The sequence below is a fragment of the Epinephelus lanceolatus genome, chromosome 20 (assembly GCF_041903045.1).
Source record: "Epinephelus lanceolatus isolate andai-2023 chromosome 20, ASM4190304v1, whole genome shotgun sequence".
NCBI lineage: Eukaryota > Metazoa > Chordata > Actinopteri > Perciformes > Serranidae > Epinephelus > Epinephelus lanceolatus.
The window spans coordinates 3,250,241-3,266,999 of record NC_135753.1 but is presented as its reverse complement, the minus strand read 5'-3'; the positions used below and the strand labels follow the sequence as shown (position 1 = coordinate 3,266,999).

At 42.1% G+C, this 16,759-nt stretch overlaps 1 protein-coding gene across 10 annotated transcripts in view; it reads right to left on the bottom strand.

The window, feature by feature from the left end:
- The window catches only part of sugct (succinyl-CoA:glutarate-CoA transferase), a 317,331-nt gene that overhangs the window by 81,097 nt on the left and 219,475 nt on the right, over positions 1–16,759 (bottom strand). For 2 of the 10 annotated variants that reach the window (XM_078162592.1, XM_078162591.1), the window contains exon 13: positions 8,267–10,307. The exons of 5 other annotated variants lie outside the window; for them this stretch is intronic. In XM_078162592.1, the coding sequence (XP_078018718.1) occupies positions 9,894–10,307 (414 nt within the window). In that variant the 3' untranslated portion in view covers positions 8,267–9,893. Of the gene's footprint in view, positions 1–8,264; positions 10,308–16,759 lie in introns of those variants that run through there. 3 more of the 10 variants (XM_078162589.1, XM_033638349.2, XM_078162588.1) reach the window with 3 other exon arrangements.

Below are 16,759 nucleotides of genomic sequence, written 5' to 3'. Positions count from 1 at the left end.
AGCGCGGTCTTTGTAAAGTGCTGTATAGTTTGACTGATTCAAAGCACTCCTGAAATACACATTTATAACAATCAGCTTACCTTTAAAGCCTAGTAATGAGTTAAGTTTGAAAGCTACAGTAATTACTGAATCTTGGTTAGAGGGGGTGGACACAATAAGGGGCCTGACTCCAGCTCCCAACTGTAGTGTGACCATATTTTGATTTCCAAAAAAGAGGACACTCGGCCCGGCCATGAGAAAGCCTACTTAAATGATACTTGCAGCTTACTCATAGATGCCTTATAATTTTAATATATTTAAAGTCCCGACGGTAGGCCTACCAGACGGGTCGGGCCGGGTTCGGTCAAAAATGTATAAATTGTATTTGGGCTTGGGTCGGATTTGGTCAGCTTTCAGTGAAAATGTAGTGTAAAAATAAATAAAATCTTATTGTCTGTCCTGTTTATTGCTTGGGCACTGTTATTTACGTGACAACACCTGAACAGAACACACACACACATTGGTTGTATGTTTCTACCTCTCCCCTCGCTGGAAGCCTCGGACCTTCCGCCGCCCGCCTCCGCCTCCACCTCCACCTTGATTAAACGCTGAAAATAAAATAAAAGAGGGAGACAAGTTTTCCTATTTTATCTTATTTTGTTATATTTCTCCCTCTCCCCTCGCTGGAAGCCTCAGACCTCCCTCCGCCCGCTCCCGTCTCAAACACGGAAGTCTCCCTCTCCGCGGAGCACCCACGGCGCACACCCGGCCTGTTAAATAGCCTGTAACCAAAACAACTGTGTGACACAAACTCAGTGCTTTAGTAATTAAATAATGTTGGGCTCGGTTCGGTTTCGTGCATAAAAAAACAGAATTACTGTCGGGTTCAGACAGAAATATGCGGCCCGTGCCGCACTCTAACACCAATGGCGGTTTTGGACGGGGTTCAGCAGTGGCCAGTGCCCCGTAACTCCGAGTCCAGTTCCCCCTGTGGCCCCCCCACCGAGGAGTCGGAGGGGGAACGCGGAACTAAATCGTCTCAACAGGTTGCCGGTCGGACAACTTAAAGAGACGCACCCAGTGAATCATGCAGAATACACTACACAAGAAGGAAAAGGGCCTGAGTTTTCTAGTGTTTAAATACAGTGTTTCCCATACATTGACTAATTTGCCCTGCCACAGTCTCCAAAAATTGGCCAGATATAAAATGCCTCCAGTAAATGAACGTCACTCTGTAGCGCACCGGCTGGAGCGCCTCTTGAGAATTCTTCGGCTCTCGTCTTTTCTGCGCCTGACTTCCTGTTTGACTCATTTGGTCTGTGCAAATTGACGCGCCGTCAGAAATAGACCCGGCGCATAATTTTAGCGGAGCGGAGCGCCGAGCCGAGCCGCTTCTAGGCCGCGGCTGGTGGAGCAGCTTCTTGAATGGCTGCTATTAGCTCCAGCACCTGCGCCTCAGCTGGATCGCGCACACCACGGATCCAGTGGGTTGCCATAAACGGGCCTGTCCCAGAGGCATTCAATTACCAGAGGGCTTTTGAAATGCTCTGATTCAGGCTGTACTTGCAAATCGAGAGGGAGGGAGGAAAGCAGTAATTTGTGCCTGTTTGTGTGTAATTTATTTGAATCTCACCTTTTGTTTTCCTTTTGTTTTGCGTATTTTGTATTGTTTTGCGTATCTGGAACTGTACTTGTGAGTGTGAGAGTTTTAAAATAATATTTTGTCTGCACATGTTTTTAAATATTAAAATAGCCCTCCTGAGGCAGATCAGTACATCAGTCATTTTTCTTTTGATTACTGAAATGTTTAACCACTAATACTTAGCCGTATTTTAAGTGTAACCCTTCACCATAACATACCACTAGTGTTTTTATCAGTACAAATAGAACATTTTTCACACATAAAAAGCACAAAGATGTTGAAATATCTAGGCATATTCTGCCATCATAACTTTGCTCTCAGAATTCACCAGATTGATGCCTTTAAATCAAATACAAAATTTTCTCCCGGGGGAGCATGCCCACGGACCCCCCTACACACATATATATCTTATTGTTCAGACTTAGATATTTGACCGTGCTTGTATGTGCCCCTCTATCAAAAGGACTGGCCCTAGCTTGGCTGCATTGAAACTGGCCTAGAACCACCACTGTCTAACACACACACACACACACACGGAAAACCGGACATTATCATCAATTTATAAACACCCCCCGGACGCCCCGGACAGGACGTGAAAAGTGACCCTACTGACACCAGCAGAAAAACAAACTAAAGGAAACCTAAATAGACTCAAACATGATTTTTTTAATATATTGTCCCACTCCCCAAATGAAAATACAGGAGATAAAAAACTGAAAAAAAGGTAATCAGAGGAATGTCCCCTTTTATATTTATTTCTTTCATCCAATTTAAGGTAATCCCAGTGTGAAAGAAATGTCCAATGTCCAAAACTTAAAATGAAAACAAAAAAAAGCAATTTGGTCCTACTTGGTCGTTGGCTCAGTTCCTTTATTGTCCTCCACACACACCCGGTCGAGGAATCATCACCACCACCATTCTGATTTCCTCTTTGGCCAACAAAAAAACCTCCCAAACAATTCTCTGCTCCTTTGTTCTAACAGCCACACTCCTTCACCTGTGTGCAGCAGCACACCTGAACCCACTTAACTCACAGGTGGCAACAAGATAGAGCAGGGGTGAGAGGGAGACACTGCAAGACACATTGAGGACTACTCTATTTTAAAACCCTCGAACAATCCTGTACCCCCCTGCCACCAGCATCGGAGGAAAACCCCCAAAGAAGGGTTTGACATTTACCACATTCACTGTATCCTGTCTGTTGTTGTCATTAAGCCATTATACCCTGTAATTCACCCAACCTGAGCTTAATCTTAGCTAAATGGCTTAATAGAGACAATTTCAAATACAAGTACACACATTGGCTTCATTATAACTCACAGGGTTCACTGATTTTTGCTAGTCATGTTTTGTCCCTACAAATGTATCACATTATAAATATGTAGGAATTACTATCGATTCACAGCAGACGAAACATGTGAAGCAGGTGTGTAAAACTGTAAAATTCAATTGAAGGAATTTCCGACATACTCGAAACCACCTCCCCTTAGATGCAGCAAAAATATACATGCTGTCAATAATTTTCACATATTTTAAACTGCATTACAGGCTGGTCACAAGCTGGAAAAACAACACTTGTCCCACTGCAAATACTAAACAATCAAACACCCAAGACAGTGGACAAAAAACATTATGTTATCACCACTGTAACATTATTCAGAGGCATAATCTACTGACCTTTGACTGCTTTGTGTGCCTTGCTGATGCTAGTCACCTTTAAAAGAGTTCATACAACTGCGCTCAGACAATGGGAGAACATTGGGACTGCGTTTTTCCATCCGCGTAATATTGCGAAAATTAGGCCTATCCTGTCCCAAAAAGATGCAGAAAAATTGGTCCATGCTTTTGTTACCTCTAGGCTGTATGACTGTAATTCCCTATTATCAGGTAGCGCTAATACTGTAAGTCTTTGAAAACTATCCAGCTAATCCAGAACGCGGCAGCACGTGTACTGACAGGAACTAAGAAACGAGATCACATTTCTCCTGTTTTAGCTTCTCTGCACTGGCTCCCTGTAAAATCCAGAATTGAATTTAAAATCCTTCTCCTAACTTACAAAGCTCTAAATGGGCAGGCTCCATCATATCTTAGAAAGCTCATAGTGCCCTATTATCCCACCAAAACACTGTGCTCTGAGAATGCAGGGTTATTCGTGGTTCCTAAAGTCTCCAAAAGTAGATCAGGAGCCAGAGCCTTCAGCTATCAGGCTCCTCTCCTGTGGAATCAACTTCCTGTTTCCGTCCGGGAGGCAGACACCGTCTCCACATTTAAGACTAGACTTAAGCCTTTCCTTTTTGATAAAGCTTATAGTAAGGGCTGGCTCAGGCTTGCCTTGGACCAGCCCCTAGTTAGGCTGACTTAGGCCTAGTTTGCCGGGGAACCTCCTACAATACACCATCTATAATACACCGAGCACCTTTTCTCCTTCTCTCTCCCTCTTCTTTGCTAACATTAACGTCCTATTACTGCAGTTCGGCTTCTTCTCCGGAGCCTTTGTGCTCCACTGTCTGGCAGGTTAACTCGTATCGCAGCTGTGCCTGGATCGCGTGGTTGTGCTGCTGCCGTGGTCCTGTCTGATGCCTCCTACTGCTGCTGTTATCATTAATCATACTTCTACTGTCATTAAACACATATGATTATTGTCACATACATATACTATCATATATTAATATATCCCTACAACATATTGTACCACAATAGCCGTAATTATTATTGTAATATTATTACTTAAATTAATGTTGTTGTAAGCTGTCATTACTGTTTGTCCTGCATCTCTCTCTCTGTCTCTCTCAGTCTCTCTCTCTCTTTCTGTATCATTTTGTCATACGGATTTCTGTTAATTTATTATGTTGATCTGTTCTGTACGACATCTATTGCACGTGTGTCCGTTCTGTAAGAGGGATCCCTCCTCAGTTGCTCTTCCTGAGGTTTTGACCATTTCTTTTTCCCCGTTAAAGGTTTTTTTGGGGGGTCCAAAGGACAGAGGGATGTCATATGCTGTAAAGCCCTCTGAGGCAAATTGTTATTTGTGATATTGGGATTTATAAATAAAATTGATTGATTGATTGATTGATTGATTGATTGACTGATTGATTGATTGATCAGGCTACAGCATAGGGTACACGTCTATGCAGAGTCTATGCCATACGTATGGCATTGATACAACGTAGACGTATCCTGCTTAATACGTTACAAGTAATGCATTCTTTTTCATAGTAATTCATAGTAACTTACTGATAAAATGTCAGTAATAATATTACACTTACTCCAAAAGCATATTCTCGTTATAATCTTACAATCTAATCTTGTTTTCACTACTATTTTTAATTTTACTCAGAGATCGGCGTCACCACAGGAAGTGAAGATACAGTATGCAATAAGCAATGTGGATACTCATGTGTTCAGTGAGAGTCATCACACTACAACAAGTATGTCATATTACAGTTACCTCCCAAAACAATCAACTTGTTACATCCTTACTTTGCTGTCACTCCCCTACTGATTTGAAACCAACAATTAACCAGATCCCAGGCATCATTTTCGTAGTCATTGCACATCACAGAGCAGCTGACTAGTTTGGAAGATGGAAACACTTAAGTGGCTGAACGTAAGAGATGTGTAAAAAGAGAAAGTGAGAAACCGAAACAGCAAAAAGAGAGATAAAAAAGAAAACGGGAAGATGAGAGTGAAATAAACATTACATCATGGATGTAACATAAAGGCATATAATGAGCTATGGATGGATGGATGGATGGATGGAAGACGGGGTGAAAGCGAGGGTGAGAGTTTTTGATGCAGACCCATGCTTATAGACGAGTGTGATGGAGTCTGCAGAAATGGAAGTGATAAACTCATATAGTCGGCATGAACGCAGAACTGATCCAGGATTTGTGGAGGATAAAGTTGGTTTGAAAGTGTTCAGAGATCAAACTGATTTTTATGGAGGCTTTGATGTGTCATCACAGACGGAAGACAGGGTCACTCAAAAACAAAATCTAGATACAAGTCCAAGAACAGATGCAGGACAGTGTGATGGTCCTAAAAATAAAATACCAGCCAATCTGACAACAGATAGCTTTAACACTGCCAACACAAACATACGACATGTGAATCGTCAGACTTTTAAGACAACACGGAGAAGACATCCTCCAGCTTTGGAGTTGTTTGAAGATGGATGTATTTCCTGTGTGACCGAGTTCATACTGGTGAAAGTCCTTGTAGCCCACAGGCTAGAGATTAACGTTTTGGGGGGTCTGTAATGCAGGAAAATGACACACAGAGGCAGCGTTAGTGGTGGCTTTAAGTGACACTCCCTGCAAATTTTGGCAAATGCTAGATGGGCTGGCCTATCTTGTGGGCTGCCAAGCCGCCACCAGCAAAGCTGAAAAATATTGTAAGGAAAAAAAGAAAGACCTGCGGCTGCGGCCCATTTGATGTTGGAACAGTCCACCTGATAAGGCATTACATGGTCCAAAAATTTTCAGTAGACTACCTACACTAGCCATGTTTCCATCAGCCTGTTTAGATGTGCATCTAGAAGTACTGTATCGGAAAATTATGATGGAAACGGCAAAATTCGAATTACAATCCCCTGATTCGCACAAACTAAAATACGCTCGCTTTAGCCAGGTTTTGGTTGATTGATTCGAAAAAATGTTGATTCGCAAAACAGGGGATGGAAACAGTTATGTTCGAATTAAGTCTGACATAGCGCACCTTTCTCCATGGTGATATCCACACTCCAGGTCGGGAAGGTGGCTGGTTGCCAACTGCCAGAAAATGTAGAAGAAGAAGAATGTGAGATTTGTTTTGTTTTCGGTTCCGCGAGTTTGTAGTTTTCACCAAAGTCCGTACATTTTATGGAAACACACAGGATTCGTATTTCTTTTAATGCGCATTTCCCAATGATTTGAATCACTTTTGGATGGAAACATAGCTACTGTAAGGTAGGTGCAGTGGTACCGGCCAATCGTCACCTCCACCCACCCTGTCAAGTGGATCGGTCTATCATGTCATGTCAGAGGTCAAGCAGGAGATAAATGAAATCAAGACAGAGTAGAGTACTTGGAATGTAAATCCAAACTAGATGAATAAAAGAGCAAAAAACAAAAAAGCTGGAGAAGAAAAGGTCAGAGAAAAAAGAAAAAAGTACTCAAGGCTGATACAAATGTAGATTGCATGGACCCAGTAGCATGTAGTCAGGTATTACACACTGCACATTTAAAAACACAAAGAGTTTAATCAGTAATCTCCTAAAAAATTAGCTTAACTCTGGTGCAGCTTAGTAGCTGTGCAAAACTACAGTGTATGTGGATACATTCACTGCTGGACTCTGAACATGAAAAAATATATACTGAATTTTACCACATTTAAACTGTGGATTTAAAAAGCAGTGCAAAGTTGCTGATGCGTCTCCAGATGTTTCTCTGTGAGTACAAATTAAAGTGAGGATCCACAAACAGCCAGCCAGAGACAATATCTGAAGGGATGAGTGATTTCTTCAGTTCACACACACACACACACACACACACACACACACACACACACACACACACACTGCGTAACTTCATCTGGAAAACTGATTTACATTTAAGTTTACACAGCATTTAGGAGACATAAACCCATGCAAACTGCTCTGATTAGCTCATCACATAACCTCTGTTGACCTCCTGACCAATGACAGCTCTGCGTCAACTCATTATGACTCAGCAAAAACAAAAAAACGTTTACTTGGTATGATCGAAAAAGGCATGGTACGGATGGGCAGAGGAGAGGAAACAAGGAAGAGAAACAAGGAGAGGAAACAAGGAAAGGGGAGGAAATTAAAAGGAAACAGTTAAAGCTGAAAAGGTTTATTACACCACAATAGTAAATTGTGTGTGTGTGTGTGTGTGTGTGTGTGTGTGTGTGTGTTCCTTATATGAAACTCTCTTACACAGTGACAGACACAAACACACAGACTCTACCTGCTCAGGTACGCTTTACTGTACCTGTTCAGGTTCACTGTACTCTTCCTGCTCAGGAACACTGTACTAAATCTGCTCAGGTATGCTGGCCTCTACCTGCTCAGATACACTGTACTCTACCTGTACACTGGACTCTACCTGCTTAGGTACACTGTACTCTACCTGCTTAGGTACACTGTATCTGCTTAGGTACACTGGACTCTACCTGTACACTGGACTCTACCTGCTTAGGTACACTGTATCTGCTTAGTAGTGTTGTCACGGTACCAAATTTGGGACCCACGGTACGATACCAGTGAAAGTATCACGATTCTGAGTAGTATCACGATACAACGGCAAAAATGAGGCAGATGTGCCTTTTGTCATTTATCAAAAGATAAATCACTTTTCTATAATACATCAATGATATTTCAACGGAATAAATTACTTACTGACTTATTCATACTTCAAAAACAGCATCAATAAGTGATTAACATGTAATTATAACTACTTGCAGTAAAAATGAATGAATGAGACCCCACACCAGTCTTTTCTGTTAACTTATTTAACACTTTATTTAACACTTAAATACAGTAAACAAATATATAAACAAATCTAGCCTACAAGTAAAAAAAATAAAATAAATGTCACTGGAAAACAAACAGCATATTGAACAAATGTAGCACTTAAATACAGTGGAAACAAAGCACTGTAGCAGCATATTGAACAAATGTAGCACTTAAATACAGTGGTCACAAAGCACTGTAGCAGCATATTGAACAAATGTAGCCTAGAAGGCTTAGGCTATGAAAAAAAATAAAACTTTCAGTGCTAATATTCATCAGCTCAGCTAATACAAGTGTTTTTATAATTCAATTGCTTTCACTTCAGGAAAACAAGGCACACATATGTATATACTGATATACTCAGCAGCTCAGATGCAAGAGCGTTAACAGCCTTCAACTCCTTTATACTTCAGGTAGGCTACATTTTTTTCTTCTTTTTTTTCCCACAGGAAAACAAGGCACACAAGACCAGTATGTAAACTTTGGGTTAACCACTCAGCAGCATTAACAGTGCTTTTACAGTTTACGTCGCTTCACTTCAGGCAAGTTTTTTGCAAGGAAAACAAGCATATTCATGTTTTCTTGTGTCAACCTAACTCGTTTTGGGTTGCATATTGTCCCTGAGATGCTAAACACCCATTCTGAGGCGCAACTCGATGCAGAAATGCATAAGTATTTTCTTGCACACAATGCGAGCAGAGGAAAAGTTCCTGCATTCTGTTTCCACCAATTAAGTGGGCTATCCTCAGCACCAATCTCCTCCATTTTGCAATCGAATTCGATCTCATTCTGAAGTTTTTCCCTGTGTCCAAGTGTAGAGGTCTTACCGACTGACATCCGAGTGCTTGCTTCTTTACTTCTTTGACTTGATGCTTGAAAGAAGCCCTCCCATGTCTGACTTGGCCCGTTTGCTGGCTTGTTTGCTGCTCCCTGGCTCTGTATCTCCCTCAGGTTGTCGAGTGGTCTGTCTGGAGTCCTGGAGAGTACGTGCTTGCTCCAGCAGCATTTCTTTGACTTCCTGTTCCATTGAAACGAATGAATCTTTAAATCGAGGATCAAGAAATGTGGCACAGTTTAATACTTTTTGTAGTTCCCTGTCTTGGTATCTGTTTTATAGATCAACACTTAATTTCTCTTTCATGTCATGTGCCAGGTTGCTGTCAGATTCAGAGACTGTAAGACATGACTGTATCTCCCACACAAATGGCTGGACTGCAGAGACAGTGGGGTGTTGCTCTCTGCTCAGTGCATCTGTAAATCTTCTCAATGGGCCAAGGACCTCTTTAATGGTTTCGATAGTGGTGATGTCAGTATCCTTGGGCCACTTTTTCAGGTTTTCTGCCAGCACAGCACACACTGCTTGTTGTTGTTCTACAAACCTCTCCACTATGTCATAAGCAGAACCCCAGCGCGTCTTTTCATCCTGGATGAGTTTGTGGTTTGCCAAGTTCAAGCCTGTTTGCTTTTTTGAGAGCTGCCTGGTCATCTTGGATGATCTACTAAAAGCAGAGATGGTCTTTCGTAGCCTGGACAGGGTGGCAGAGACCCAATCAATGCGAAGTGCTTTGTCAACGGCCAAATCCAAGCTGTGCCCAAAACACGAAATCCAGGGATAATCAGAGAAGGTCTTGATGTTGTTTGATGTGTTGTCTGTTGTGAGTCCAGACATTTCTGAGATTTCTAAGCTCCACTCATCAATAATCTCATCAAATGCTTCCCTCACACCTTCTGTCATGTGGTCACTGTTTATTGCAGAACAACCTAAGCACCAAGCTTGCATTTCCCAGTTTGCTGAGATTGACTTAAAATAACAGCCATGTATGCTTCCATGGCTCTGCTGGTCCAGAGGTCAGTGGTGCAGGAGAAGTACTTTGACTCTTCAAGTTCTGACCTGACTGCCTCTCTTGTTTCTGTGTAGAGCTTGGGAATTTCATTAAACATAAAAAAATTCCTGCCAGGCAGTTGGTATCTGTTATTTAGCTTCCTCACTAGTTCTCTAAATCCAGACTTTTCAACAGTGTATATGGGAACTTCATCCAAACAGATAAACTCTGCCGCTGCCCTGTTTAACATTTTGGCCTCCTTGGAACTTTTGTCATACTTCTTCTGTTGTTGGAGTACTTCTGGTAGGGCTAAGGTGGGCTGCTTTGTTGACGAAGATACTGCAGGTGGCTTCTGAAAAGAGAGGGGAAAAAAAGTTAGTCTCGGAGCCAGACTTTCCACTGAAAAGAGAGTAAGGAGGGGAACTGCGCATTGGTCCGACAGCCCATTGGTTCGACATCCCATTGCTCTGACCATATTAAACTCATTGTTCCGAAGTCCCGTTGTTCCAAAATCATCATGATGCCCTGTGGTTAAGGTCTGGTTAGGTTTAGGCACAAAAACCACTTGGTTAGGGTCAGGAAAAGATCATGGTGTGGGTTAAAATGAAAAAGAAAGTGTCAAACACATAAGCCACGAGCCTGCTCCGCCTCAAGCCTTCCCAGCTGACCCAGAGCCGGTCGCGACGCACCATACGCCTGCCGCGAGCCGTTCAGCACTGCGGACAGTCGGAGTAATGGGATGTCGAACCAATGGGCTGTCGGACCAATGACATGGACCCGTAAGGAGACAGTCAGGCTGAAAGTCAACTCGTTTGGCTAGCGAGACTATCTTGCTAGTGACTTGTGCAATTGCTTGCTAGCACACTAGGCTAGTGTTAGCTAGCGTTAGCTAGCGTTAGCAGCAAGCTAACTAGCTAAGAACAAACACATGGCTTAGTGACATGGGCTGTTGTTAGCTAGAACTAGCCTAGGGCTCTACGCTAACCTTTTTCACTAAGAGCAGCAGTGCATCGGATGAACTCAGCTAAATTTTAAAAATCTAATTCACGGTGAAGGGTCATGCATATTCCATCAGTCACTTTGAAAAGCTCAAGGAAATAGATTTGTGGCTGGGGTATCAAAATAAAATAAATAAATGAATAAAATAAAAATCAACCAGCCACCCTCCTCCTCTGACAAGTAAAGAACAGTCCCTTATAAGTTAAGAACAGTCCCTTATCAGTGCATAAACCACACACATCATGCAGCCCGGATGGTATATTTTAGTACATTCCCTAATAGACCCACAGAGGGCTGGGTGCTAACAGTCACTGTGGAGCATGACACCAACAAAGAGGAAATTATTGGACCTGCTGGAGCCGGGCTCCTCGGTCGCCGGTAAGCCGTAATCTTGCGGTGGCCGTAGTGCTCGGCCGTATTCCTGTCTGTGACCCCCGTTCAACCCGCAACTGGCAGAATTCACCTTTAGTTTATGCTGCTGGTTAAAATCTGTACTCGCACAGCGTGCTCCTGAATGATTTCTTTTGCTCACACAAACCTAACCCTAAGTGCTAGCTAACGTTAGCAACTGTGGTCTTTCAGAGTTTCAGAATCCCTGTTATTGTATTGACACAATAAGAAAATATCTTAGCTAATTCATTCTATAACAAAAAAAGGTATAATAAATACTAACCTCAAGCTCACTTTGAGTCTTCTTTAATTCCACTGCTAGCTCTGGGTGCGTCACATTGAGGTGTTTAAAGAGGTTCGATGTATTTCCCCCCTTGGCTGGTATTCCTTTTAGGCATTTTCTGCAAATGGGTTTTCCGTCGTCAACTGGCTTGTTGTGCTCGTCGGCCAAAAACCCAAAATAATTCCAAATTAAACTTTTGGAATTTGCTTTCCTCTGTAATGTAGGTGGCGCAGCAGCACCAGAGCTTGTCTCACCCCCTTCTGCCATGTGTAACATTACCTCACACACACACCTCACATGCGTGAAAGCAGGTGGCCAGCAAGCCACACCCTCTTGCGATTGGACTTTGAACTTATCCCACAGTAGTGGTGCCGTGAGGTACCGTAGTACTACGGTACTCCAACATGATGGTATCATATGTACCGTGGTGTTTTGGTACCGCGGTCTACCATTGGTACCGGTATACCGTGCAACACTACTGCTTAGGTACACTGGACTGTACCTGCTCAGCAGGGTAGTCAGAGACCAGCTGGTGAACATAGTGGAGCATTTAGCTGCCAGGTAGACAGATATTTCCTTCAGGAGTTGGTGGAGACCAAAACCAGAGCTAACAGAAAGAATATTGGACTGACATTCATCAGGTAACACAACTCCTGATGACTCATTATGTTGATCTGTAACTGCTGGATGTGGCTGGTTGATCACATGTTAAGTTTTTAGGGGAATATCAACACGTTGATCCAGGCTGAAATATCTCAACATCATTGAATGGGTCATCATGAAATCTAGTTCATACATTCATGTTCTCCAGAGGATGAATCCTACTGACTAATCTTATACAACTAATCCATCTCCTTAAAACTGTAAGTCACTTCACTGAAATTAGGTGAGTGTATCTTTTGTAATCTGCTGATTAAACTGAAAGATGACCATGATTAGTCTTTCCTGATGTGTAAATACTTAAGATTTATAAAGTAAATATCAAGATTTTTCTGATATAGCTGACTTGGCACTAAATAATACGAACATAAAAAACATAGATGCATCATGCCTGTAGTTCAGGTTAAATATCAGTCTTCTTCTCCATCTTTTGTTTGATCTCTTACTTTAAACAAATGGTGGTATTTTAGCTCATTAGCTGCTGCCTTTATTAAAAAACACATTTCAGCTCCTGAAAATGTCCCAAAGTAACATGTGAAATACCAGTGGCAGTCCACATATTTCCTCTCTTTCATTTTGCCTGCTTTTGTTTGAAACTCTGTCCATTCCTGATTATTATCCACCTCTTTATCTCTCGAGTGTCACCGTTTAATTGGACCCCCCCTCCCCCGTCCACATGGGAAAGTATGCAGACACATTTTGATTTGATTATAGACAGACGAGCAGGGCAAGGCACTGGACACGGCTGGGCTTTTAAAGAAGCTCAGATTTGTCTCTTAAGATTGAGGTCTCGCTACCAAGTCACACAGTTCATGAACCAATCAGATTGACTTCCTCTTCCTCTCTTTCCATTCTCCTTCCCTCCACTGTGGGCTGGTGCACAGACGCCCTCTACAGGCAGGAAGATTCACTGCATCAAACTGCAACAATATCAACATGTGTCCTGTTTCTTTCTTATAGATTCAGAGTTGAAGCACTGCAGCTGGATTTAACCAGTAAATCAACACTTAGGGTCCTTTCACACCTGCATTGTTTGGTCAGAACTTTCTGACCTTTCAGTTCGATCAGAACCAAAATAACAGGAGTAAAACCTCCCCAGATCAAACAGCCAAACCTCAGTCTAACCATGCTTCAGTTCATTATAAATATAAAATCCTTTTTTTGGACAGTTTGGAGTTTCAGACAAAATACAGGAAGTTCTAGCAAGCTGTCATCAGAGCCAAACAACAACAAAACATAAAAACCACCACAGCACATGAGGAAAGGACAAAACCAAATGGTAAACTGACATTTGGTCTGATGACTCTCTGAAGATTGAGCGAAAACAAAAACCTCACAAAAATTATACACTTGAATAATTGCATGAGAATGAGAGAGAGAGAGGATAAAAGAGGATGGGAGAGCCCGTCTACAGACCAATCAATGTCAAGAATCGAAATACAAAGCTCATGTACATGATGAGGACAGGATATAGGTCTCTTGACATAGGTTCTGAGCACCAGCCTGTTTTTCCAGTTGTTCCTATTTAGGAGAGAGGGTATGTGGTCATGTGAGAGAAAAGGGACTGCACCCAGTGTCTTTTTTCAGAGTGCTCTGCATTTTTTAGGCTGAGCGCTTCTAGTTGAAAAACTTTTCAGAAAGGTGGTTGTGTTGTCACTGTCAGTCCTTTGCTGTCTCGAACTGTATGACATGTCAGTCAGAAACAATCACAACAAAGACAGAAAAGTCCATTTGTGAGAGCTGATCAGCTGAACACTGAATGTTGCTGTTGAGTAGAGCTGCAACGATTGATTGATTCAGAGCAGTAGCATTGCATGTGTGAGGACTCAACATAAGCGCTTAAAACTGCAGCACTTCATGTCTATTGTGCCTCCACATGTAGACAGTGGTGTCCGCAAACTTTTGGCCATATGGTGCATCTGAGCATGACGTCCATATTTGGCCAGTTATGAACAAGAAGTTGAAATATAACAGCTAATGGAGGCAGAGATGTGAAGAAGATCATCAGCAGCTGTTTGTGAATCAAAGCACTGCAGTGACTCAGACATTTTCCCTTCTTCTTCTTCTTCTTCTTCGTCTTCCTCTGACTATAAGTTGGACCTCAGGTTTATCAAGCCGAGTGGTTCAGATCCATCCTTCATGTGGTTTCTTGAACCAATTCCCATCATGCAACACAACAATAGCTTCCAAATTCTTCAATTTAGACCATGAAGGTTTAGAAAAGAGAGGAGGACTCTGGTTGGCTTATTGTTGGATGTGTTTTTTTTTTTTTTTTTTAACTTATTTATTTAAACAATATCCACCAAGAGCAGGTGGGAGTTCCTGTGCCTTAATCAAGAGAGATATATGATGTGCTATTAAGGGATAAAGTGAGAATTCACGATGAGAGGAGAGAGGAAAGGATGGAGAGCAAAACAAAAATAAAAACAAAGTGAAGAGGAGAGAAAAAATGAGGAGGAAATGAATAAAGTCTAAAAAAAAGAAAATAAGGTACTGTAAAGTAAATAAGTAGAATAAGTAAAGCTGAGGAGGATGGGCAGAAAAACAAATACATAAGAGACCAGGGGTGAAGAGAAAAAACAAAGATGAAAAACAAACTGGAAAATGCATTTCCTACAAAAAGTACAGTGTGAATGCTGAAAGCTGAAATGCGGAGAACATAAATGAAATGCGCGAAAAAATCCTAAGGCCCAAAACTCTCTGGCACTGAAGAGAGAGAGAGGTCCAAACCATCAGAAACAGAAGCAGATGAAATATTTCTTTGCAAGGTCAATAATTTGAAGTAGTCATACTTGTAGCAACAGAAGCATTTATGTCATAAACAGCTAAAGTATTAGTAAAAGTGATAGCTGCAGATGGAAATTGAACATCGACCATCAGTTTCCCAAAGTACTCATTGACTTCACATTGTAAATGTATTGAAAAAGGCTTCATTTTATAAAAAGTAAAATTGCTGGACAAAAAAAGTAAACATGTGCCTATAGATATAATATGTAACAATTTTGCATCACAACATCTAAAAATTGAATGGACCTTTGTTATGTATTTTGTTTAGTTGTAACCTCGCATTATTCCAAATGTTTCCAACAATGTTCAAACTCAGAGAAGTTTGTTATTTTAAACAAGGTAACGGTGTGTTTCTTTCGGTCGCCTGTCAATAGCTTCATTTCCTGTTTATCCACTCTGGTTGCTCTAAGTTCCAGGGAAACACGGGAAACACCAGTTGACGTGTCATTGTAAATCAAGAACAGCCACCAAGCTCATGCATACGATGAGTTAAAACCTGTTAAACCCAAATGTCCCCCAGTTGGGAGACTTTGAGAACGACTTTGCAAGCACAGTGTGTAACAATACACTGATCACGAAGAATATAGTGATGTTGCACATCAAATACTGTATAACATGATTGATGTTTAATTGTTTAATTTAGAGGTGCTGTGAATACAGTAGGACCTCCGTGCCTCCACTCCGGTAGATGGCGTGGAAGAGCCACTGCTGTGGGGCACAGCGGCATTGCTGTAGTAGAGGCAGTCATAGCGGCTGAGGTAAACAGAAGCCAGTATGGCTAGCACCATTACAACGCCTCAGCAGTTCAAAGCGAACGTATGGGAACACTTTGGATTTCAAGTCAAAAAAGGGAGTAAAAGCAACGAGTTGGATAAAGAAAATGCCGTTTGCAAGCTTTGTCTCACTGCCGTGAAATATTGTGGGAACACGACAAACTTGAGAACTCATCTAACAAGACACCACGCCAAGGTATTAGCACAGAAGCAGCCGCAAAAACGTGTTCAGCCAAACCAAACTATGCTGGATAACTTCCTACCAGCTACCTCACCTCGTGCTCAGCGTATCACAGAGTTGATGGTGCATTTTATTTGTAAAGATTTGCGGCCATATAGTGTGATTGACAACGCTGGTTTCAGGTGGATGCTACATATGCTGGAGCCGCGTTATAAGATTACGCAACGCGCCCACATGGTGGACATAGCTGTGCCCAAGATGTATGAAGAGGTGAAGAAAGCCGTGAAAACATCTCTTAACGCTGCACAGAGAGTTGCCCTAACGTGTGTCGGCTGGACGTTCAAAGCCACCCAGTCATATGTTACCATAACGTCCCACCACATCTCTGACGACTGGGAAATGGTTACACATGTTTTGCAGATGTGTGCAATGCATGAGAGCCACACAGGCAGTAACATCACAGATTTACTGAAAAGGGCAACGGAGGAATGGGGCATACAGGACAAGGACCCAGCAACAGTAACAGACAACGCATCCAACATGACCGTCGCTGCAGAACTAGCTGGTATGCTGCATTTTAAATGCTACCTGCACACCCTCAATTTGGCTTCCCAGCGCGCACTAAAGTTGCCAGCCGTCCAGTGCTTGCTGGGAAGAGTGAGGCGCATTACCAGCTTCTTCAAACGCAGTGCCATAGCCAGCCATGTATTAAAACAAAAACAGAAGCTGCT